The following is a 22,568-nucleotide window of genomic DNA, read 5'->3' as shown; positions in this document are numbered from 1 at the left end:
AGGAAAAGGAAGGCAGGGGAGGACCGGGCTCCCCCATTCTTTCCCCCTTACCACCTCTCCTCTCTGCACAGAGTGAGCTGCTGTGTAACCTTTCCCCAGTGCCTCCCCCAAGCCTGCCCCCAACAGGCTGTCGGTAACAATATTCCCCATCTTGGAGGGGAATCTCTTAATGTATATGCTTTAAAAAGTGATGGATTCTCCAAATCAATTCTGATGCGACTTTGAAATGTATCAAACTCTGGTGGTGGTGGCAGATTTCCCCTGCTTCTTGCCGTAGCTGAGGACTAGCAGGGCACCTGTACTCCCTGAGGACCCTGAGCCCAGAGCAGCTGGTGTGGAAGTGCATGTTCCAGAGAATCAAAAAATATTAGAACTGGAAGGTGGCTTGCAGAGACTCTGGCCCTGTGCTGTCCAGATAGACTGCTGCACGATGATAGAGTGCGCCATGGCTGTCTGTCCCGTGTGGTCGCCTCTGGCGACTGTGACCGTTGAGCCACACGGTGAGATGTGGCTAGCATGACGAGGAACTGGCATTTTAATTTTATTTCATCTTAATTAATTCCAGCGTAAATAGTCCCATATGACTAATGGCTACTAAACTGGACGGCACAGCTTTAGAATAATGCTACTTGTTTTATGCGATCCCTTTAATTTATTAATGATTATAACTTCAGCAATTGCCGAGGAATTATTATGTGCTTCCAACATGTGATCTTGTTTAACTTAACGTCTCTGGTGTCACTCTGTTACAGATGGGGAAACCACTGCCCTCACCCTTTTCCGTAAGGATAACCCACACGCTCTCCATTCTTTGACTCTATGCGACAGCCTTCTTCAATAGTTCTCTAAGTCCTTTCCTTTCTAGATCTCACTTCTCCTCTCTGGGATAGCAGGGGGAGCACTCTACAGCTGTCTTCAGTCCACAGAGGGGGAAGACGGCAATGACCTTCCCCAGGTACAGCCATTTTCTGGCCCGTTCCACTGGTGGCCTGTGTTCCCAGGATCACTTTGGATCCTCCCTACAGCAGACAGCAATCTGGGGAGATGCCTCTGCCCTCAGAGCCCTTGGCAAGCTCCCCAGGCACATGGGAAGTTCCAGACTCCTCACTCCCAGCAGAAGGAGGTGTTCAGAATGTCCCACAATCCATCTGTGTCCCCCAGTCTAGGAGAGATGAGCAGCTGAGCCCTCCCTGGGGGGAGGGGCTGGCTTGGCTCCCCCAGGGCAGGTGAGGGGTGATGCTAACACTAAAGCTTTGCTGCCATCCGCCTGCCTCTGCCCCCCCCTTGCTCCATGCACCTCCCTGAGATGAGGGCTCCTCCCCCCCAGAAGCAATTGTCCAGGCCCCTGCTCTCTGCTCCCATTGATTTACTGCTCTCCTCTCCCCCAGACAAAGCCCCTGCTTCATAGACTCTTATCAGCGTGGGCTGGCCAGTTGGGAGGGGGGAGGAGAGGAGGGAGCCCCGGAGCATATGGAACCTGCCTTCACATCCCCCAGCGAGAGGGACCGGAAGCTGAGCCCTCCCGCCTCTCTCACTCACAGTTCCATCTCCCAAAGTGCGATGGCACACGTCCACTCCTCCCACTGCCTCTGCAACCACGGCCATCACCCATTCTGTTCCTACTGTGTGTGAGGTGCTGGCCAACAGCAACCGAGAAGGCCCAGGCGGTAAGCAGTTTGCATGCGGCCGCCCTTCCGCATCTCCGCACCTAGGCAGGTGTTGTCGGACTAACATTCATGGGTACCCCCCCGCCCCTGCTCCATGTCACACACAGTCCCCAGACCTATGGCCCACGGGCTTACAAGTAAGAGGGTTTGTGTCTTTTATCCCTGCGTTCTCGCAGCCAGCCTGGTGGAGCAGGTGTCTCCCCTCTGAATCATGAAGCTTTGTCCCTCTTCTTTCCTGGAGACAAAAAAGGCTCAGATTGGACAAAGAACAGGAACTTTGTCTTCTCTCTCCAGTCACTAGGGTTGGGACAACGGACCTCAGCTTCCCTGACTCTGATATGGGCCTTGCCTTCCTCCAAATGCAAAGCCCAGACCACATGAGCTTAATTTATCCCCTTTGTTCTGAACCCCTTCATCTGTGTTGTGTACTGAACAAGGCCTACTTATTACCATTGGTTCATTTTTTTAATTATTATTCTTTTTTAATTTTATTTTTTTTAATTTACATCCAAATTAGTTAGCATGTAGTGCGACAATGATTTCAGGAGTAGATTCCTTAGTGCCCCTTCCCCACTTAGCCCATCCCCCCTCCCACACCCCCTCCAGTAACCGTCTGCTCCATATTTAAGAGTCTCTTCTGTTTTGTCCCCCTCCTTGTTTTTATATCATTTTTGTCTCCCTTCCCTTATGTTCATCTGTTTTGTCTCTTAAAGTCCTCATGTGAGTGGAGTCATATGATGTTTGTCTTTCTCTGACTGACCACTTTCACTTAGCATAATACCCTCCAGTTCCATCCGCGTCGTTGCAAACGGCAAGATTTCATTCTTTTTGATTGCCGCGTAATACTCCATTGTATATATATACCACATCGTCTTTATCCATTCATCCATCGATGGACATTTGGGCTCTTTCCATACTTTGGCTGCTGTCGATAGTGCTGCTATCAACATGGGGGTGCATGTGTCCCTTTGAAACAGCACGCCTGTATCCCGTGGTTAAATGCCTAGTAGTGCAATTGCTGGGTCGTAGGGTAGTTCTCTTTTTAGTTTTTTTAGGAACCTCCATACTGTTTTCCAGAGTGGCTGCACCATTGGTTCATTGTTGACACAAGGAAGCTGAGGCACAGGACGACTTGACCCTCCCCAGTTGCTGGATTGATAACTGAGAAGGCATTTGTAGCCTTGGAGGGTGTGGAAGGAGGGACATTAGTCTGGTTGCATTGTTCTCTGAACACTTACTCTGTCGAATGCTTTCCCTTGGGGTGAGGTGGGGTGGGACTGTTGTCTGGGACACCAGAACCAAATCTGCTGAGCTAGGAATGAAGAGAGCTGGTTCCAGTGACCTTCTGGAGGCTCGGAAGCGGACAGCTGGGCCGCCTCAGCTTCTGAAAGGTTGGGGTTTTGGGATTTAGCTCAGAGCCGGGGTGGGGGGGGTGGGGATGGGGGGGGGGGAGACAGTAATTAATTAGTATCCTGCCCCTTTATCTCGTGGGACTCTTGCTGACTGTCAGGAGAAGGCGGCTTGGAGGCTGAGGGAGGAGACTGGGGCCTTCCCCCTGCTCCCATCAGGCTTCACCACTCAGGAAAGGCTGTGAGGAGGGAAGGTAGAGCCAGAATGACAGTCCTTCCTAAATTTCCTTTCCCTTCAGCAGGGAACAAAACCAAAGCGTGAGGGCAAGGAAGGTGAGGAGCCCCAGGGAGCTGCGTTGCCCCAGTTCTCCCAAGTTGGGTCAGGCGTGGGGTGGAAAAGCGGGAAAGGCCCCTCTCGTCCTGCGTCCTGCACATCACAACTTCTGGGCCCAGAATCCCGATCTTGACACTTGCAAGGGCCATTGGTGTTCTGACAGTTAAGGAATGGCGACTTCAGGAATGACGTTCAGTAATTCATCAACCAGAAAGGGCAGGGGCCTGGAGTCCTGTGGTTCCCCCCCTCCCCCGTGGTGTCTTTGGATCTCTCGGGGTGGGGGGGGGGGGGGTAGGCACCGGTGGGGAGGTGAGGAGGGGGCGCTCAAGAGGCTCAGCGGAGGTGCTCTTTACTGACCAATAAGGGAGAATTTCAACGTTTTCATAACATAGCATGGCTGTGCTGAATATCCACCCCGGTTATCTTCATTTTTCAGAAGATGAATGGAATCACATAAAGTAAAATCGTCATCGTCGTCGCCGTCATCATCAGTTTGAAGATAAGATAATCCAAGCTGGGGCACAAGATCAGAGTGAACACTCCCCGCAAACTTCCCCTCCCTGAGATATCCGCCGCTCCCCGCCGCACACACGCACACACGCGCGTGCACGCTACAAACAGTGACCGGGACTAAAGAGCCCGCGAGAGCACAACCCTTACCCTGCCGTCTGGGGCTTCTTTCCAGCCCAGGGCAGGGGCTCGGAGATAGTGCGGCGAGACCCCAGGGAAGGACACAGTGGGGAAGGGAGGAAACCTGACTCTGGCCCCCTGATTTGTGATTTCCCCTCCATTGGCTACTAAGCCAGCTCATCTGCTTTCTATCTGAGGTAGGGGCCGAGCTCCGGGTGAACATCCCCCAGCATTCCACAACCGGTCATAGTCAGGGAAATGTGTTTTGGCCCTTTGGGGTGGGGATGGGGGCTGTGAGGAGAGGCAGAGTTGAGCAGGAAAGGGGGCGGCCCGAGTCTTACCTTTTAGCCGCTCAGCCCAGTGGCCTAGCATTTCAGGACATTCCAAGCTTGCTTGGCAGAGGACGCCCTATTCCTGCCCTTTTGGAAATGACTGTGGCCTGGGAGGAAGGATGGTGCAAGGACAGAGAGGAGAGAACGAGTACCAGTGTGAGGCTGGCAGCTGGGTCCCCGGAGCCCGCAGAGCTGGTATTTTGCTCTGCAGGCAGCAAGCACGTGGAGAAGAGACAGTGCCGTGCCGAGGTGCTCCTTGCCACCTGCAGATCCCCAGGAGGGCCACCGGGGCCTGACCTCCTTTGGCTTCTTTGTGTGGCAGCAATAGGCCGGAGGACAGAGGGACTTTGGTGGGGAGAAGTTGGCTAGAGCAGTGTATTTTTCCCGAGGAATGATCAGGAGAGCTTCAATGGTCAGGCACACCAGCGCTGTTGGAACTGTAAACCGAGCTGGTTTTAATTGGGACAGAATGCCGGAGAAGATAAAGCTGCTCAAAAATAATGATGAGACATGGTGGGGGGGGAGGTGGGGAGCTGCAGCCAAACCTCTCCCTACCTTCCTCCCTACCCCCCGCCCTCCGGCAGCAGCCGTCCCAGGAGTGTGGATGGCCTCGCTTGGAATTTGCTAGCTGGGGAAAAGAAGGAAGTGGGAGGGATGGGCCACAGGCAGCACCCCCCCGCTTCCCCCCACCCTCACCCCATGTCCTCTCTCCATATAATGAGCTGTGATGCCAGAAGCCAAAGTGCTCTCTGGATGGGGAAGCCTAGCCAGGGCTAATTCTCTGTCAGCAGATTCTCGGGAGCTATGGAAATGAGGCAGCTTGGTGTAGGGCAGATAACCAGGAGGGGCCCAGAGGGTGGAAGGCGTTGAGTGTATTTTTCTAGTTGTTCAATATTTATCACGGTGGGAGCTCTGGGCGTCCAACCTGTGTGTGTGTGTGTGTGTGTGTGTGTGTGTGTGCGTGTGTGTGCGCGCGCGCACGTGTGCGTGCACGTGTGCAACCATGCATGCCTACAAAGGGTCGCGGAGACTGGGGTTGAATTTGCTGCCTTTGACCGTGTAGTGCCAGTAGCCCTCTAGACAGATGCCGATGCTTGGGGAGGATGTTTGGAGACAGATCAGTACTGGGTTATCTTTGTAGCGAGGCTGTCACCAGGACCTGGAGACTGAGGGCGCCTCAGGAAGTAGGAAAGCCCTAACTAGGAAGGAGAGGCGGATGCCCGGCCTCTGCTTGTTGTAATTTACTGGTATTGGCACTTCTGGAAAGCCAGCCCCCGCCCCACGCACGTAGCCTTCTTAAACCTGAATGGTATGTTTTTCCTTTTCTAGCTCCGGCACCTGGCATGTTTCTTGATTTGTTTCTAAGCAAATTAATCATCGCCATTATCTCTTATGCATAAAACATTTCACAGTTTGCAAGTGCCAGCTATTATTTCATAGAATTAGAAGGTACCTCATTTGCACACGAGGAAACGAATAACCAGAGAAGTCAGGTCACATTGCTAATTCCCGTTGGATCTTGGACTGAAAGCCTGGTGTTGCCCAATTCTCTTTTCACCGGTGGCACTGCCATTGGGGCCACGTTTGTAGGCACAGTGGATAAGGTGGCCACCCAGTGGGAGATCCAGGAGTTTAGGGATGTTCCTGCCTCCATCACAAAATCTGCTTGACTGCTTGAGATTCTCCCCCTTTTTGGGGGGTGGGAATCAGGAGGTCCATTTGGAGATGTACTCATAACTATTTGTTCCTGAGAAATGGAGGCCTTTGACATACCCCCACCAAAAAAAAAAAAAAAAAAAAAAAAGGAAAGAAGAGAGAAAAAATGAATCACCTATCCTTGTTTCCCTTTGAAAATATCCTGCACCTGGTAAGTTCTTCTTGACGTCTACCCTAAAATGACAACCTGTCATTCTGTGCAGTTTAGTGGTGAAGGAAAAGAACCCCAGCTAGGCATTCTGTGTGCCTGAACCCTGAGGATTTCAGAGCCCTCGACAAGCAGGGAAAGCCCCGGAGCCTACATTCCTACTCCCTTGTGCTAGCTTCACTGGGCATGGGAGAAGTAATTTAGCTTACAACTTAAGCAAAGCCTGTGGGAGGTTCCTGAGCTCAGCTTGAAGAGAAAGGGGATATTTTTTGCCTTCTAGAGGAAGAAAACTCATTTTCCCAATGCACCTCCACTCCCTCCTCCTGTACGGAGGAGCTTAATTTTCTTCCCCTCCTAATGAAGACGGATCAAAGCCAAGCTATATATTCGAGGGGGAGCCAGGCAGGGGAGCTGAGTGAAGGGGCGAGGGGGCAGAGACAGAGCTTCTCTCATGGAGAGGAAGTAATTAATTTTAAGAGAGAGCAAAGGTAGGGAGGCCCTTGGTAACAGAATGTCAAACTCCAAATGCAGGTGGCTAAAAATTAAGTCGGAGCACGGAGGGTTTCTTTTGTTCGTTCATTCATTTGCTCGTTGGTCCAACAAATATTTATTAGGCGCCTACTGTGCACAGGCAGAGATCTCAAGCTGACACCAGAGGAGGGCCCAGATTCCCACAACCATAGCAGGGCTCAAATAATTAGGCTGGGCCAGAGAGAGGTGGGATCTGGCAACCGAAGGCTCTTGTCACCATTTGCAAAAGTACCGCTAAATGGTTGAATATATTGACCGTTTGGATTTAGGATTAGTTGCCTCAACATCAGTAGCTGTTGAACCCAGCTCTCGCCAGCCGGCTTGTCTTGTCACAGTTAAATAATAATGTTGTCTGCTCGCTTTTGCATTCATTGATTGCACGGTTCTCTGAGCTGTGACCTCGATCCAAAAAATTAGATCCGCCCTCCCCTTTCAGTGTCTGTTGTGACATCACAGAATTGCCATAACAACAGACTATGATGTCAACGGACTGCCTGGTGCTGCGATAAGGGACCACGCTGCTCAGAAGGGATTCTGTCATCCGAAGGCAGAAATGGAATAATATGGAAAGCCAGAGGAACTGAAATTTGATATCAAAAAAGAACAAGTTGGCAGCATAAGCTGACAGCGGGTCTGGAGCCTCCCTTGCTGGAGCCCTTTGTGAAGAGCCAGGGCACTTAATGAGATTGATTGCAGAGTGAGCTTGCCTGGAGGCAGGGGGTTGGAAGAGATGACCTTCAGAAGGCCCTTGCAGTCCCAGGACCCTCAGACACCGAGGGCATTAGGGAAAGGGGAGATCTGACTGTCTTCAGCCCCCGGAGAGTTCAGGGAACTTCAAGGCGATGCAAACCTCCTTTGCCCCTGAGCAGATCCAACAGTCGCCAGCTGGGATTTATCATATGGCATCTGGGAAGATTTTCAGAAGTAAACACACGGTGACCCCCTCTGAGCCCTGTTTGCTGCCCTCTTCCTCACAAGCTTTGGGAGGAAGCTTTCCTTCCAGTTCACCAGAGCAAAGAAGCCAGGTCCTTGCCACCAGCTCTGGCTCCCCGTGCCCCTCAGCTGGACCCCAAGCGGAGGGCAAGCCAGGCGGGGCTGGGTCCTAAGAGAGTACGTTTGGGGGGGGGTGCGTTTGCTGGGCAGAAACCCCCCTCGCTGTGCCCTGTCTGCGCCGAAGTCTGGGAAACTTAATCTCAGCTTCTAGGCAGTGGCAGCAGCCGAGCCTGGAGCTGCTTCTAACCCTCGTGCCCGCGGGATCAGAAGGGTCTCTGCGAGGCACGTGGATTTCAGCCCAAGGGCCTGCGTTTGGGGCTGGGGGTCGGGAGGCAGGAAAGACCGTCTTCCTGCAGGCCACGCAGATGGGAGTGTGGCCCCAGACGGCTCCGCCCGCCCGGCCACTCTGTGTCCTTAGCTCAGGGAGGTCGGACTACCTGGAACTTGTACACCTGCTCGGCGCCCGCCCGCCTCTGTTTCAGCGTTTTCTCCTCGGGGACCTGGACCGGGAGGATATCATCCCTGCTCATTTATTCTGCCTCCAGCACTCAGACAGCAGCATTCGGGCTGGATGCTAGGAAGCCACGGGCCCCCCAGGGCACCTGGGCACCCCCTGCCACCACCCGGGGAGAGCCCCTCCCCCTCGCCTGGTGCCGGAGCCGGGAGGAGGGGGAGCCAGCCGTGCCTGCCTTGCGCCCTGAGCTGGCCACCGGGACCCGGAGGACTTACTTCTCAGAGGGATGGTAGGAGCAGGGTGGCTGGCAGGTCCTCTGAGGCTGCCGAACAGGGGACAGAGCTGCCAAAAGGATGTTGAAGTTTCGGGCTGATCGGCGGGTCAGGTAGGGATTTCTTCAGTGGCCGGTGAGCCGAGTTCCGTGAGCGGGCTGATGGGTGGCTCGCTGGGTCGGGGGCTTCTGAGCGAGGGCCCTGCCAGACCTGACCTGGAGAAGGAAGAGGAGTTAGGTCAATGGCTGCTGCATTGCAGTGCTTGTGAAGGGGAAGCTATTTTGAAATTGGTAGCGCCGGGATGGAGAGAGGACGTCATTTGTAGGGGTTGCTGGGTAGGAGAGTCTGGGGCAGGGAGCAATTCGCTGTCCCTTGAGAGACCTGTGCCGGCTGACAGCAGACTGTGTGCGTGTGTGTGTGTGTGTGTGTGTGTGTGTGTGTGTGTGTCTGTCTGTCTGTCTGTCTATACCAGTGTGTGTGGGGAAGGTTCCGGCCGTTAGCACAGGGAACATGTAGCGGGCTGGACGTGGGAGGTGGGGAGCAGGCGCTCTGTGCCACCGGGGAAAAGCAGAGATCTTGGCACCTCGAGGACCTTATTTTCACAAACTGCTCGCCTCCCGATGGGGGAGAGGCGGGGGGCAGGGGGGACTGCAACCAGTCACCCTTCCTTGCAACGACGCCCTGCAGTTGAGGAGAGCATCCCTGTTGGAGGGAGGAGGGAATAAAGTTTGAGACGTGGAGAGCAGGTGAGCAATATGCTAGAGTTGGAACCGAGTCCTGGTGGACACTGGCCAGATTTAGGGTCCTGGCCGGCAAGCCCAAGCTGCAAAACCCTAGATTTCCACATAGACGGTGGCCACTGCTCACCGGGCTTCTCTGCACAGGGCTTTGGATTCTATCTGCACATGGCTGGTTTGGGAGCCGAAAAAAAAAACCACCGTTTGTTATTATCTCTAACTCCAGCAGACAGCCCAGGGGCTGAGATTCCCGGACTATCGAAGAGGGATCTCCATAAGGTTACTTCTCACGTGGAGTGGAAGGGACCAAGCTAGGCTCTCTTTCCTCAGGGGCCGGCTGGGGTGCCACATGCCAGGCAGCCCTGGCTGATCGCTGTCAGAGTGCTCAAGTGGCCTGGTGTCAGGACCCCCCCCCCCAAGCCCCAAGCTTGGCATGGCTTCAGCAGGCGCTGTCCAGGTGCCTGCTTCTTGGGGCGGACTGAGACTATTCTGGGCTCTCACAGCATCTCGCACGAGGATGAGTGAAGACCTTAAAACTCACCCAGTCCCCCACTGGCTAGATGCTTGGATCCTACAATGTTCTTGCCAAGTGGTCCCCTGTTCACAGAAGCCATCTTCAATGGCTGCCATTGGTGGCTTAGACCCACAGCACCAGCCCCCCTCTAAGGTCTATCTGCTACCCTTTTCACAGACTGTCTGTCTCCCCCAGAAGCCACCAGGAAACAAGGCTGACATTCAGCCAGCCAGAGAGCCACAGCAGGACTTCCCCAAGGAGCCTCCACGGCCCTGCTCCCCATCTGCTTCTGCACAGACCCCGTTTCCTAGCAGCCTGTCCTCCCAGCACCCCAGCCCACCCCAGGCCCCAGCATCCCTTAATTAGATGTGACTGTGGAGCCGGCACTCACCTCGATGCCTGACGGTCCCTGGGGCCTCAGTACATCAAGTGGCCCCTTAGATGCAGGGACCCTGGACTGGAAGCGTGAGTGGGTCCCAGCCCGAGCTCAGGAATGGAGTTTCTGGATCTCTGGTTTCACGTAAAGCAAGAGATGCAACATAAAACAGGAGAGAAAGGAGTCCAAGGTCACAAGGGAATTCTTTCAGCAAATAATGAGTGAGCAGTTTTTATGTGGGGCACGGGCAGGAGCAGTTCCTGGGAGAGAACCTGCCACACACAAAACCTTGGCTGTTGGAGACTCCTGCCCCCCCCCCCGCCACTCACTTACAAGCCCAGGGTCACCACTGAAGGGGTTAAGTGGGACGTATTTCCAGCCTCAGCGATCTGTGTAAGTAGTTAGCACTGACTAGTGAAAGGTGTCTCCCTACCCCCCACCTGACTGCAGCTGCTTTTTCTGCAGCCCAGCCCCCCAGCCTGCCTCTCCTGGACCCCACAGACGACAGAGGGACCATCTCCCATGTGGCCATCGGGGCCCTGTCACTGCCTGGGGCCCACCCTTCCTTTAGCTTGTGTCTCTGCCTTCTCCGTCTTTATCACAACCTCTCTCTTTTTTGCCTCCACAGCCACAATGAAAGACGGAACACATTTCTGCACCCAGTGACTGGCCAGGTCCCAGAAGAAAACAAAAAATTTAACTTGAAAACGTATGTCTGCCCCCAGTGGCTGCTTGACCTTTCCAGCCTTCCCCACCCCCGCCCCCACTGCCACTTTGCAGCTGGGAAGGGGAAAGAGGGGTGTGGAGAGCAGAGGGAGTTAGGGTCTCTCACCTCAGTCCTGAGGAATGGAAGCTTCTAAGGGCCATCCAGCTCGTTGACCTCACCCACTTTTCCCAGTGTCTCCCAGATCTCAGGCTCGAGGAGTGAGATAGTTTTGAGGTGGGCGTATCACCCAGGGGCCTTTGAGGGAGGTGCTGAGGGAAGGTGATATAACCCTGAGAGCCAAATGTGAATTCCTCTCGGCTTCCTCTGTGGATCTCGGCTCAGTGAATGGAAGGAAAAGAAAGATCATTAAATGACTCTCATATCCACTGAGGCATTGTGTCTCTTCAGTTAGAAGGAAAAGGAGTTCCAGAGTCCTAAGGTCTAGGTTTTTAAAATAAGTTTACAGGAAAGAAAGAGGAAAATGCCCAACCAAGATTACTGGCATGTGGTCTCAGAAGAGCGGAAGGAGCAGCTGAGGTGACCTCTTGATAGCACTTAGGGGATGTGATTTTGTGCTAATGCTGGAACAGTGGGTGGCAGGGTAGGGAATACAGCTAGGGCCCTTCCATTCTTTCTGGGTTCTGACCAGTCCCTTTCTTCTGTTTTCATCAACCTGAAATCAGATCGGCCTTGGACATGTCCAATAAAGCAGGTGGAAAACGCCCGGCTATCACCAACAGCGACACATCCAACCACAACATGGTGTCCGAGGTCCCCCCAGAGCGGCCCAGCGTCCGGGTAAGTCTAGCCCCCAAGGCAAGCTGTCAGGTAGGAATCCTAGGAAATATGCTAGCCTGTCCAGCTGTTTCAACAGTCTCCAAAGAGCAAGTGAGGTGATGCAAGAGGGGTAGAGCACAGGAAGGGAAGAGGGGTCAGACCAGAACCTTATGGAAGATCAATCTCTAGACTGGGGGTTCTCAACCTTGGCACTGTTAGCATTTGGAGCCACATAGTTCTTTGTGGTTTGGGACTGTCTTGTCACTGTAGGATGTTAAGCAGCATCCCCAGCCTATACCCATTAGATGTCAGTAATACCTGCCCTATGACAACCAGCGTCTCCAGACGTTGTTAAATGTTCCCTGGGGCACAAAATTGCCCCCTCCTCCACCTATTGAGAACCACTGATCTAGGGGGACGGCAAAAGAGGAATCATTCTTGGAGGAGATGCCAATTGAGAGCTCAGAAAGGAAGGAGAGCCTCAGGAGGAAGAAGTAATCCAGACAAGAATGTGGCACAGAGGTCCAGTAAGATAAGGGCTGAAAGCGTGCATGGGGCGTACCACTGGAGAACCTGACAGGTGGTGGGATGGGGGCAGAAGGCGAGCAGGAGAGAGCTAAAGAGGAGATGGGAGGGCAGACAGACGATGAAGAGTAGAAACTAGTCTTCTAAGAAACTGGACAGTAAGGGGTAGTACAGTCTTATAATAGAGTGCTCTCCAAAAATTAAATTGCACGAGAGCTATGTGTATTGACGAGGATAAATCTCGAAAATGTAATGTTGGGTAAGAAGCAAGTTGCAGAATATGAAAAACGTGCTATCGCTTACGTAAAACAGACACGAAAGTGATATGGCATATGTATAGGTATATTTGTAGTACAAGCATGTAACCACTGCCAAGCTGACTAGTTTTGGGTCAACAGTTGCCTCTAGGAAGGAAGAAAGGTAATGAGATTGAGGAGGGGCTCAAAGGGAGTTTCAGCTGTATTTGTCACGTTTTGTTAGAAACCAACAAAGTGGTGATTTATTCTCTACTTTTCTGAAGTGTTTGAAATATTGAAATGTACATATCTGTAAAGAAACTTCACTGTTAGGGGGAATGAGGGGTAGGGGACAGAAGCCAGAAGATATGCAAGATGGCAGGAGGTCTGCTTGGTCCATCTTGTTTTGTTTTGAGATGTGCGAGCAGGAGGGGCATGGCCCAGTAGATGGGTTCAGGAGGAAGGGGACAGCCGTGAGTCTCATTTCTGTGGAGACAGGAGAAGTCCGATGCAGAGGTGCTGTTAGCCTGCATAGGGAAGGGGTACTCCTGAGCTACACGGGAAAGTCATGTGAAGCTAGGAGGTGGGGGTGTAGAAAGTTAAAGACGTTCCCATCTGACGTCCTCAAGTTCTACACGGAGGTAGGAGGTAGGGTTTTCTGCAGAGAGTGGGGTGGGTGGAGAGGCAATGAGGCTTGAGAATATGCCCAAGGTTTGGAGAACGGGAACAGAGGACCAGGAGGGGAATATGAAATATTGTGTGATGATGTCGAACGGTCAACTGAGGTCACAGACTTGACTCTGGCTGACTCCAGTCCACAGTTGTGTGTGGTTTTATTCCAGCACCACTCCCAGACTGGCCGTGAAAGCAGGGAAGGCAGACGGTTGGATTAGCCTAAGGTTGAGTGGTGCTGGGAAGCCGTGGCAGAAAGATAAGGAGGCGAGAGTATGGAGGGTTTGGCAGGAGAATGGCTGAAGTGGTGAACTATGGGAGTGGCTTCTAGGCCACAGAGAGGAGGTGAAGCTGTGGCAGGTGAGAGCCTGAGAAGGAAGGGAAGGATTTGCGGATTTGCTTATTCTTAGGGGAGTAGGTGATTCAGGTGCCTAATCTCAGCCTTTATATGTGGATTTTTACTAGTAAAGTTTAGAAAACAATTTTATTCCCCAGATTGGGGTGTGCTTTGTAATAAATCCCAATTTCTTCTTTCCTTTCTTCTGCAAGTATTTGCTAAATGTTTATTGTAGCCAGATACCTTGCCGGGCTCTGGTGACGAAGAGATGAATAAGATTCAACTTCCTCCCTACAAAGAGCTCAGAGTTTGGAGAAGGAGCTGGAAAGCCAACAGTTCCATTGCAGTGTGACAGGCTCTAGACTACAGGAGTGGACAGACAGGAGGGGCAGCTAACTGTCCCGGGGGATCCAGGAGGTTTTGTGGAGTAAGGGGGGTCTACACTGGGCTTAAAGGATGAGTTGGGATTTGTTAGGGAACAAGGGAGATCCTGATCCCTCTGTCTTCCATGGGTCATGAGCAAAAGCAGGCGGGATGGGAGAGAACCACCAGGAGTTTGGCCTGACCGCAAGGGACCTGTTGGGTAGAGGGGCAGAAGATGGGTCATGGGCCCGGCGACTCTTACAGACCTGCCTTGTGAGCCATGCTAAGAAATTGATTAGTCTTCTAAGTGGTGAGAGGTAGTAAGAAACGTTAAGAGAGCGTCATGATTACCCTGTTTTAGAGAAGTAACCTGACTTGTTCCAGAAGGTGCATAGCAAGGAGAGATGACGACCCGACAGGAAAGAACCGATCCGAGAACCATTAGGAACATAGACTCACCCACCCGTAAATGTGGGATAAGGAGAGGAGGGAGGAGGGAACGGTGTGAGGCGGTTCAGAGTTCTAGTTTGGGCAAGTGGGTGGATTGTAGTACCATTCACCAAGTGAGAAATACAGAACAGGCTTGGTTAGGAAGACAACGGGCTTGGGTTTGCATTTACTTCATCCTGGCTGGACAACCTGTTACAAAATGGACCAGGGCTAGGAGAGAAGTCTTGGGTACAGATTAGGGAATTTTCAGCCCATTGCTGGTAGTCAAGGCAACGGGTATAGATGAGATACATAGACAGCGTGGAACAAGAAAAATGAGAATTTTAGAAGTTTGGTCAAGGCCCACCAGTTGAGTAAAGGTGGAGATTGAGAAGGAGCGGCCACAGGTGGAGGAGCTCAGAAGAAAGAATACTGTCACAGAAACCAAGAGTCGCAGGAAACAGAGAAAGTAAATGCTCTCCAGGGTCTTAGGATGATGGCCTAAGACTGAGCAGCCTTAATTCAATGACATTGCAGCTGCCACTTCAGGAAAGAGGTGCAGGGGGGTTAGGAGTAAACACGAGGAGAGGCTGTCAGGACTCTTCCCAGGAGAATATTCCTGCGGGGAAAGGAGGGAAAGTGTTACCTGACAACAGGCAGTGGATGTAGAGTTGAGGGGGGATTCTGGTGTGTGTGACAGAGAGAGGTGGAGGGAAGAGAGACAGAGACAGACTGATGCCTTAAGATGGAGAGGACTGAGCCCATGTGCCCAGGAGAAGCAGCCAGTAGAGAAGGAAAAGTTGAAGACAGATTTGAGAGGAGATTGTGAATGGAGCAAAGTCCCAGGAGATGGCGGGTCGAATGGGTTAGCCTTGAAAAGGAGGACGACACCTCTTTTGACATGGAAGAGAAAGAGGGGATGAGTGGTGAGGACAGTAATTTTCTAGGTAAAAGGGTGTGAAATTGAGGAAGTGCATGTCTGATCGCCCGATTATCTGTGTGTTGGCGGGAGGGGAGCCAGGTCCACCGCGGGGAGGGCAGAGGGGGAGCTCGCGGGGCAGGGAGCGGAATGATGGCTCATGAGCCGAGCTGTGCTTGGGGACGGTGGTCTGTGGTGGCCTCATCTGTACTGCAGTGTGCTTCTCCTCTGCCAGAACCGTACTCTGGCAGTGAGTGTAGGGAGAGGATAATTTGATTGCTCGGGGATTTTGAGTTTTAGAGAAGGTCAAGCAATGACAACGGATGGGGCGTTTTGGAGGGTAGCTGACCTATTCCCATGTGGGGCCTGGCCTTCTTAAGTAATTTTTTTAATTTTTTTAAATGTTTGTTTATTTTTGAGAGAGAGACAGAGAGCAAGTGAGGGAGGAGCAGAGAGAGAGAGGGAGACACAGAATCCGAAGCAGGCTCCAGGCTCTGAGCTGTCAGCACAGAGCCCGATGCAGGGCTCGAACCCACAGACCGCGAGATCATGACCTGAGCAGAAGTCAGATGCCTAACCAACTGAGCCACTCAGGCACCCCTGGGCTTCTTAGGGAAATAGATACGACCAAGAGGCAACTGACAGATCCAGAAGAAAAGGGGAGGACTGAGGAGCTGGAGATGCCAGTGGAGTAGAAAAGCCGATGGTGTTGAGTAATGGGGTGACCAAGCCCAAAGGACAGGAGGGCGTCAGGAAGTCGAAACCTCAGAATTGAAGATGTCAGTGGTGAAGGGGCCTGGGTGCGACCAGGTCAAAGGTGCGGCCATGGGAGTGAGTGCTGGGGTAGAAGCGAATGGTTTTGGAACTGAGGACCTCTCGGTACTATCAGGTGAGGGCAGTGGGTGGGTCATCATCAGGGACAAGGTCACGGTGATGGCAAGACTTTGAATGAAGGGGATGATTGGTGCCAGAATCCTAAGATTCTGAAGGAATGATCTAGAAGCTGACAGTGATGAAAAGGGCTAAACAATGGAAGATCAGGGGTGCTTCCAGAGTGATTATTGCCAGCATGTGGAAGGGTGACAGTGTCCATGTGGCAACAAGGAGCCAGGAGAACACTTGTGTATCCTCCCTGCTCTGTGCTACGTCGGCCATTCGAGAGGGAGCAGGACTCTGACAGGATGATGACATCGGCAATGCACTTGTATTTGGATGGGTGCCGGAAAGCTTCACAAAAGAGTTGGGGAGTCAGGACAGTAGAAGAAAGCCCGGGGGCGAAATGAAAAATCTTACTTTCTCTTCACAACAACAACCACAACAAAACCCACACCATTGTGAGACCGGTCGGACTGATTTTGAGCCCCATTTTAGAGATAAGAGAAAAGCAGCGAAGAATTGGACAGCTGTGCCCTTGAGTGAGGACAGATCCAAGAGTCCCACCTGGTCCTCTTGGCGTGACGAGTCCCCCAGGCATGGAGAGAGATACAGCTCCCACCGAGGGTAGCTTCCGTTGCAGATAGAGCAGAGAGGAGGACAGGAAGAAAGTCAGGCCTGCTTCTCTCTCGGCCTCCCCAGGCAACCCGAACATCCCGCAAAGCCATCGCTTTTGGGAAGCGCTCACACTCCATGAAGCGGAACCTCAATGCACCTGTCACCAAGGCGGGCTGGCTCTTCAAGCAGGTGAGGCCTCCTCTGCTGGTCCCCCCACCACGACCGCCGCTCCCATTCCTCTGTATTTCTGAGTCCCTGCGTGATTTGGTACGTGCTTCCGTATCCTATTTTTGGTATATCTCTGTGAATCTCCTAATTTTATAAAGACTCAGAGAAGTTGAGTGTCTTCCCAAAATCACACAGAAAAATTAATGTCAACTACGGGAATCCAGCCAGGTCTCCCGATGGGCAGATGCAATGACTTTGAAGTACGCTGGGTCACCAACCCCATGAGAGCGCCGTCTGGCTCATTCTCAGCAGGTCCCTCTTGCTGCGCTAAGGGGACTGTCGTTAGTCTAGGGGTCCGCTAATTCTTCCCAGTTTGACCTTGCCACTCTGCCTGACTGCCCTCTGCCCACGTATCCTGGCTCATCTCTCACCCCTTTTATCTTCCCTGGGAGAGATGCTGAGGCCCAGAAAGACAGAACTGGAAGGTCACGGGCAACAGTCCAGGGTCCGTTTCCTGCGCCCGAGGCCTTAAGGGGGTCGGCTGCCACTGGTTAGTGGCAAAACCGCAACCAGAGGCAGGATGTCCTTGTATAATTCGTGCCGCACACCTTCCCCTGCATCCCCCCTCCCGTGCCCAGCTCACGGTCCCTCCCGTCTGTCTCCACGTGTCCCACAGGCCAGCTCCGGGGTCAAGCAGTGGAACAAGCGCTGGTTCGTCCTGGTGGATCGCTGTCTCTTCTACTATAAAGGTGAGCTTCGCTTCCACTGGGGCTGGCAGGGGCCACAGGAAGGCAGGGCCCACTCTTGCTTGTTCTGCCAAATCATCGGGCTCTGCTTCGGGTGGACGTTGGTCAGTGGGCCAACGGTGGCCGGGCGGTGGTGGGGGTGGGGGGGGAGGGATATGCAAATATGCCCCGTAGCTGCCGGCACCTGTGGGTCCTGACGGTGGGATGAAGACAGAGCCCGCTCGCTCACGCGCTCGATCACGTCACATTCAACAGTACTTCCCGGGCACCCTCGAGGTCTCAGGCAGAGTCCTAGGTCCGGATGGAGGACACAGTGGGTGACCAGGAAAGTCATGTGACACGCGGTGAAGTCCTGGGGCGGGGGATGGAGTAGGAACGGGAAGAAGAGGAAGGTCCCTACTCACTACTAGGTAAGGTGACCTACCAATCGGGGCTTGTGTGTGGAGCTTCCTCCTGTCGCCCTGTCGTCCAGTCTGGGGGGGGCAGAAATCGCAGTGTTGTTCACCGCTGTCGCCACAGCGCCTAAAACGCTGCATTATGGCACATGGTAGGTGCCCAGTGTTGAGTAAACGAACATCCCCCAGCTTCTGTCCTCTCCGTGCACCCCTACACTCACTCTCTAGCCTCTCAAAAACAGAAAGAGAGAGAGAGAGAGACCTAATAACTTTGGTGAGGCAGCCTCCAGGAAGTTATTTTTAAAATACGTACAGCAACGTTGTGTCAGGGAAGGCACCTTGGGAGCTAGTGAGGGCTGGTGACAGCGACGGCCCCGTCACGCTGACGCGGGGCCACAAGAAGAGAAGGGTAAAGTGATTTTGCAGCAGGAGAGGCTGTTTCTTTTCCTCCATGCCCCAGGAATGGCAGAGCCCTGCCTCCTCTGGGCCTCCTGGGGGCAATTCAGTGAATCATTAACTTGCACAAACAAAGGTTGTACCCAGTGACCCTCCAGAATGCTGCTGTCCCTGTGCCCTGCGTTGCTGCCACCTGAACCCGAGGAGAGAAATCAGGAAGGGGCTGCATATACAGGATCCAGTCACAGAGAAAACCCCAAGACGGAGGGAGAAGAATCCGCCAAGGCTTGGTCCCTGGCGCTGAGCCTCTGGGACCCAGGGCTGACTGGAGCCAGAGTATGAACGAATATGAAGGAAAGCCAGGCCCTCTGCAGACAAGAGACTCTGGGACTGGCGTGAGGGTAGAAACTTAAGAGCTGTGGACTCAAGAGGCACTGTGATGGGGGCCACCATCCACTGAGAGATGCGCTCAAGAGACCCCGTAAACACTGGCCTGGGGACTACCAGGCAGAAGGCCATCACCCCCAGGAGATGGCAGCCTCTGTTTCCCTGAAGAAGCCCTGGGTCCCCGGCCCTGGGTCCCTCCTGATCCTTTGGCTTAGCCCTTCCTCTGCGTACCATGCTGAGTCTGCATAGGAAGCTGGACCTTAAGCCAAGTATCTTATCTAAGTGAGGAGGAAGAAGAGAAGGGGAACCCATGAGCGTATAATCCCAGAGACCCCTTCTGAACCCTGAGGGTTTTGCAGGGTCTCTAGCCTGACTCAAGAGCTATCCTAGGGAAATGGGGAGAGGCTTGCCAGGGCCTCAAAGTTGCCCCCCCCCCACTATTCCACAGAGCACCCCCACCTTCCGTGGCTCCTGCTGACACCTGGGGGCCTGACTAGCTAATCCATCAGGCTCCTTTGGAGATTCGGGATGAATTATGTAACAGCCTGGCTGTTAGCTTGATCCGGGGAACAGAGGGCCAAGAGGTTACGCAGGGGCATGTCTTCCTGTGGAGACATGGGGGCCATAGAGGGGAAGGCAGACCCCTGTCAGGAGAGGACAGAGCAAGCTGCTGGGTGACTGGGAAAACCTTGGAAACGGTTACCCAGAGGAGCCTGAGCCGAAGAGGGGACTATCCTCTCTGCCCTGCCCGATCCCATTATCATCCATGTGTATCCCTGTCGGAATTGTCTTGCTTGCAGAGTCTCTATAGACAGGAGAGTGGTTAAGAATGCCTGCTCAGGGGGTACCTGGGTGGCTCAATTGGTTAAGCGTCCGACTCCGGCTCAGGTCATGATCTCACGGTTCGTGAGTTCGAGCCCCGCGTCGGGCTCTGTGCCGACCGCTCGGAGCCTGGAGCCCGTTTCAGATTCTGTGTCTCCCTCTCTCTCTGCCCCTCCCTCGCTCACGCTCTGTCTCTCTCTCAAAAATAAGTAAACATTTAAAAAAAAAAAAAAAAAAAAAGAATGCCTGCTTGGGAGTCAGACTTCTTGGGTCCAAAGACCAATCCACCACTCTCTACTTAAGTAACCTGGGACCAATTACTTAACCTCTCCGCTGTATCTCAGCCTCCTTCCCCAGAAAATGGGGTAGCAGCAGGACCTTTTCGTGGGATTGTTGGTACGGTGAAATCCTTTAAGGCAATTAACTTAGAACGGGACCCGGCGTATAGCAAACCCTCCGTAATGTCAGTCGTCACTTATCTGTTTACCCTAAGGTAAGCTCCTGGAGGGTGCGTACCACTTCTCTCTCGTTCGCCTCTCTAGTCCCAGTATCTAGAACCGTGTCTGCAAGGCCGCCGGGGTTCCCTACCTCCCGGGAGCGTGCCTCGCGTTGTTGTACAGAGCACACCCTGGGTGCTTGGTGGGTGGCGGCCCCGAGTCCTGACAGGCCGTAGATGAGCCACAAGTATTTATCGGTATCTGTCGTAAGAGGGCTGATACCCTCCTCTCTCTCTCCCCCTCTGCGCGGGCCACGGGCACGTGCGTCTCACCCGGGCCTCTGTTCACCCGACAGATGAGAAGGAGGAGAGCATCCTGGGTAGCATCCCGCTCCTGAGCTTCCGGGTGGCGGCAGTGCAGCCTTCGGACAACATCAGCCGAAAACACACCTTTAAGGTCAGTTGGCATTTCTCTCCCAGGCCAGGTGGGGGAGGGGGGCCTGCTCTTGTAGAGCACGCGGGACTGGAGAAGGATCACGAGCCACCTCCCCAAGGAGCCCCCCAGTGGTGCGGATGGTGGTCCCACAGTTGTTCCTGGGGCGGGGGGGGGGGGGGGAATGAACCCTCTGCCTAGCGGCCTAGCATCGGTCGCTGCGGAAATTCCTCGCAGCAGAGGCAGGGGCCGTGGCTGGTGGGGTTCTGACATCCTTTCTGGAAAGGAATCCTCCCTACACCGAGCCCGGAGGACTGGACCCCCAGTCACACCGACTCAAATTTCAGCCTCTAGAGAAAATCGGGAGTTGGGTTTGATGGCAAATCAAGAAACGCGAACCTCCCAATAGAGAGCAGTTTGGGAGAACAAGAGCGCGGGAAGACGGGCCTCGCGTGGGCCTGCTCAGTGTCGCTCCCTGAGAACCCCTGGGGAATCCACCCATCAAAGACACACTTGCAGCTGGCTCATCACAGGCCAGTGTTTTTCCACATTTAAAAATTCATGACCCACTGAAAACAATAAAAACCCCGCGCCCTTTTTGTACTTGATGACGCAAAGACCATAGGCTCCTTTCACTTCCAAATATAAAATCAGGGTACCAACCATGCCTTGCCCTAGCACAAAGCCATCTGTCCCCTAGTTGAGAATTGCCGTCCACGACCCTGAAAACCTAAAGCCGTGGTGTTAGGTGATAGAAACTGCCGCTAACACCAGGTCAGTATCTGAGCCTGTAGGACCTCAGAGCCTGCCCCCTCCTGTCCTTCAGACTCTGCTCACCTGACTGTGGAAGAGAGGTGGGCCGCACGCCCAGGTGTCGCTCCAGAGGACAGAACCAGGAGGGGCTTCTTTGGCACATAATTAGTTCCTAGCCTCCTCGGGTCCTGTCTGCCAGAGGTGTGAACAGAATGAGCAATTAATAAAACTCTGGCTCCAGGGAGCCAGGTTCTAGCTGGGGGAAATAGAAACAGGTTGTTGAACCAACAACAGAAAGTCCTACTGTACACATTCGCGCACACACCCACACAGTCAAACAGCCTGTCTTACCCTCCCCTCCAGACCTGTGCACAGACACATCCACACTCCAGCTCGGAGCTCTGCCAGCCACAGGCATTCCATCAGCGCCCCGAGTGACTGACACACACACACACGCACACACGCACACACGCACACACACCCTCCATAGCCCCAGCTCGCCGTGCCCATCAGCCCCTCTCCTCCTTCCCTTTCCCCCGAGAAGCGCACTGCCTCTTTAAAACCCAACTCTGAGGGCTGTGCTCAGTGGCCCACAAAGGGTTCCGATTGTGGCTATCGAGTGGCCCTTCCCCAGGGAAGGGAGGGGAAGGGAACGGAGACAGATGGGAGGCTTGTCCTGTTACGGCCACCGAGTGAAACTTGGATGGCTAATAATGAGCCGGGCACTGTTTCTGCCCAGCCTGCTGCTGAATGCCTTAACCTCTTCCTAACCCAGCCCTGTGGGGGCTCAAAAGACTTCACCCCACTGGGGACCTCCCTCAATATCATGGCCCAGTTTCACAATGCCAGGCTGGTGTCCCCCTCCGGCTCGCCATCAACTGCCCTGTCTTCTCCCAGGATCTGCCTTTTCCTGTTGCAAGCGGTTCCCGTGCCTTTGCTTTCTCCTTGTTTCCCTGTGGGCATGTTTTGTCCTCTAGCTTGACCGTGAGCTCTTCAAGTGCAAAGAGCAGGTCTGTTTTCCTGTGACTGGTGCCGGAGCAGAGCTCTGCACACACGGGGCGCTCACGAGCAAATTAATTCACTTGCTGTCCGCTCCTACCAGCCCCAGGTCACACCCACAAGACCTGCCTGTGTCTCTCTCTCCTGTACAATAACCCTGTGTCCTCCACTCCAGGAGGCCAGCCTGGGCCCCTGCTCTCCGTACCCTTGTGCAGTTTCAACCCCAAGGTGCCTCCTTACAGTTTCACTGCCTAGAAACACGTCCTGCTGCCCACAAGCCAGCCCCCTGCTGGAGGGTGGGAACTGGCAGGATCCAGAGGAAAGAGGCCCATCTCTACTCCTCGAGAAGTAGGACATGTCATTGCGTGATGACTCCCGTCAGAAGGGAATCATGTGCTGGGGAGGGGTGGCACAGCAGGGCGAATGTCCAGCCAGGAAAGCATGTGGGAGGTGTGGGTTTGACACAGTTTGACACAGCTGCTTTGGAGAGCCCTGGGGCTTGGTCAGGAGAGCCCTGTCTTCTCT

The 22,568-nt window shown here is 53.6% G+C and overlaps 1 protein-coding gene and 1 long non-coding RNA gene across 19 annotated transcripts in view; one reads left to right on the top strand and one right to left on the bottom strand.

Annotated features, from left to right (window-relative positions):
• PLEKHA6 (pleckstrin homology domain containing A6) overlaps window positions 1-22,568 on the top strand; it is a 143,818-nt gene that overhangs the window by 89,007 nt on the left and 32,243 nt on the right. For 16 of the 17 annotated variants that reach the window (XM_060644197.3, XM_060644200.3, XM_060644199.3 and 13 more), the window contains 5 exons: window positions 10,682-10,762; window positions 11,443-11,557; window positions 16,593-16,697; window positions 17,353-17,425; window positions 20,215-20,315. In XM_060644197.3, coding sequence (XP_060500180.1) covers window positions 10,682-10,762; window positions 11,443-11,557; window positions 16,593-16,697; window positions 17,353-17,425; window positions 20,215-20,315 — 475 coding nt within the window. Of the gene's footprint in view, window positions 1-8,424; window positions 8,540-10,681; window positions 10,763-11,442; window positions 11,558-16,592; window positions 16,698-17,352; window positions 17,426-20,214; window positions 20,316-22,568 lie in introns of those variants that run through there. The other variant, XM_060644208.3, reaches the window with a different exon arrangement.
• On the bottom strand, window positions 701-11,449 carry LOC132686432 (uncharacterized). Of its 2 annotated transcripts, XR_013553033.2 has the most exons (7): window positions 10,886-11,449; window positions 10,069-10,187; window positions 8,430-8,641; window positions 4,322-4,419; window positions 3,708-3,864; window positions 2,906-3,051; window positions 701-1,902 (listed from the first exon to the last, which is right to left on the bottom strand). It is a non-coding gene; the product is annotated as an uncharacterized LOC132686432 (long non-coding RNA). The 2 variants fall into 2 exon arrangements; XR_009613660.3 differs by having other exon boundaries at window positions 701-3,051.

The sequence above is a fragment of the Panthera onca genome, chromosome F1, assembly GCF_046562875.1.
Source record: "Panthera onca isolate mPanOnc1 chromosome F1, mPanOnc1 haplotype 2, whole genome shotgun sequence".
NCBI classification, from domain to species: domain Eukaryota; kingdom Metazoa; phylum Chordata; class Mammalia; order Carnivora; family Felidae; genus Panthera; species Panthera onca.
Note: the sequence above shows the minus strand (reverse complement) of the source record. Positions and strands in the feature narration are given on the sequence as shown.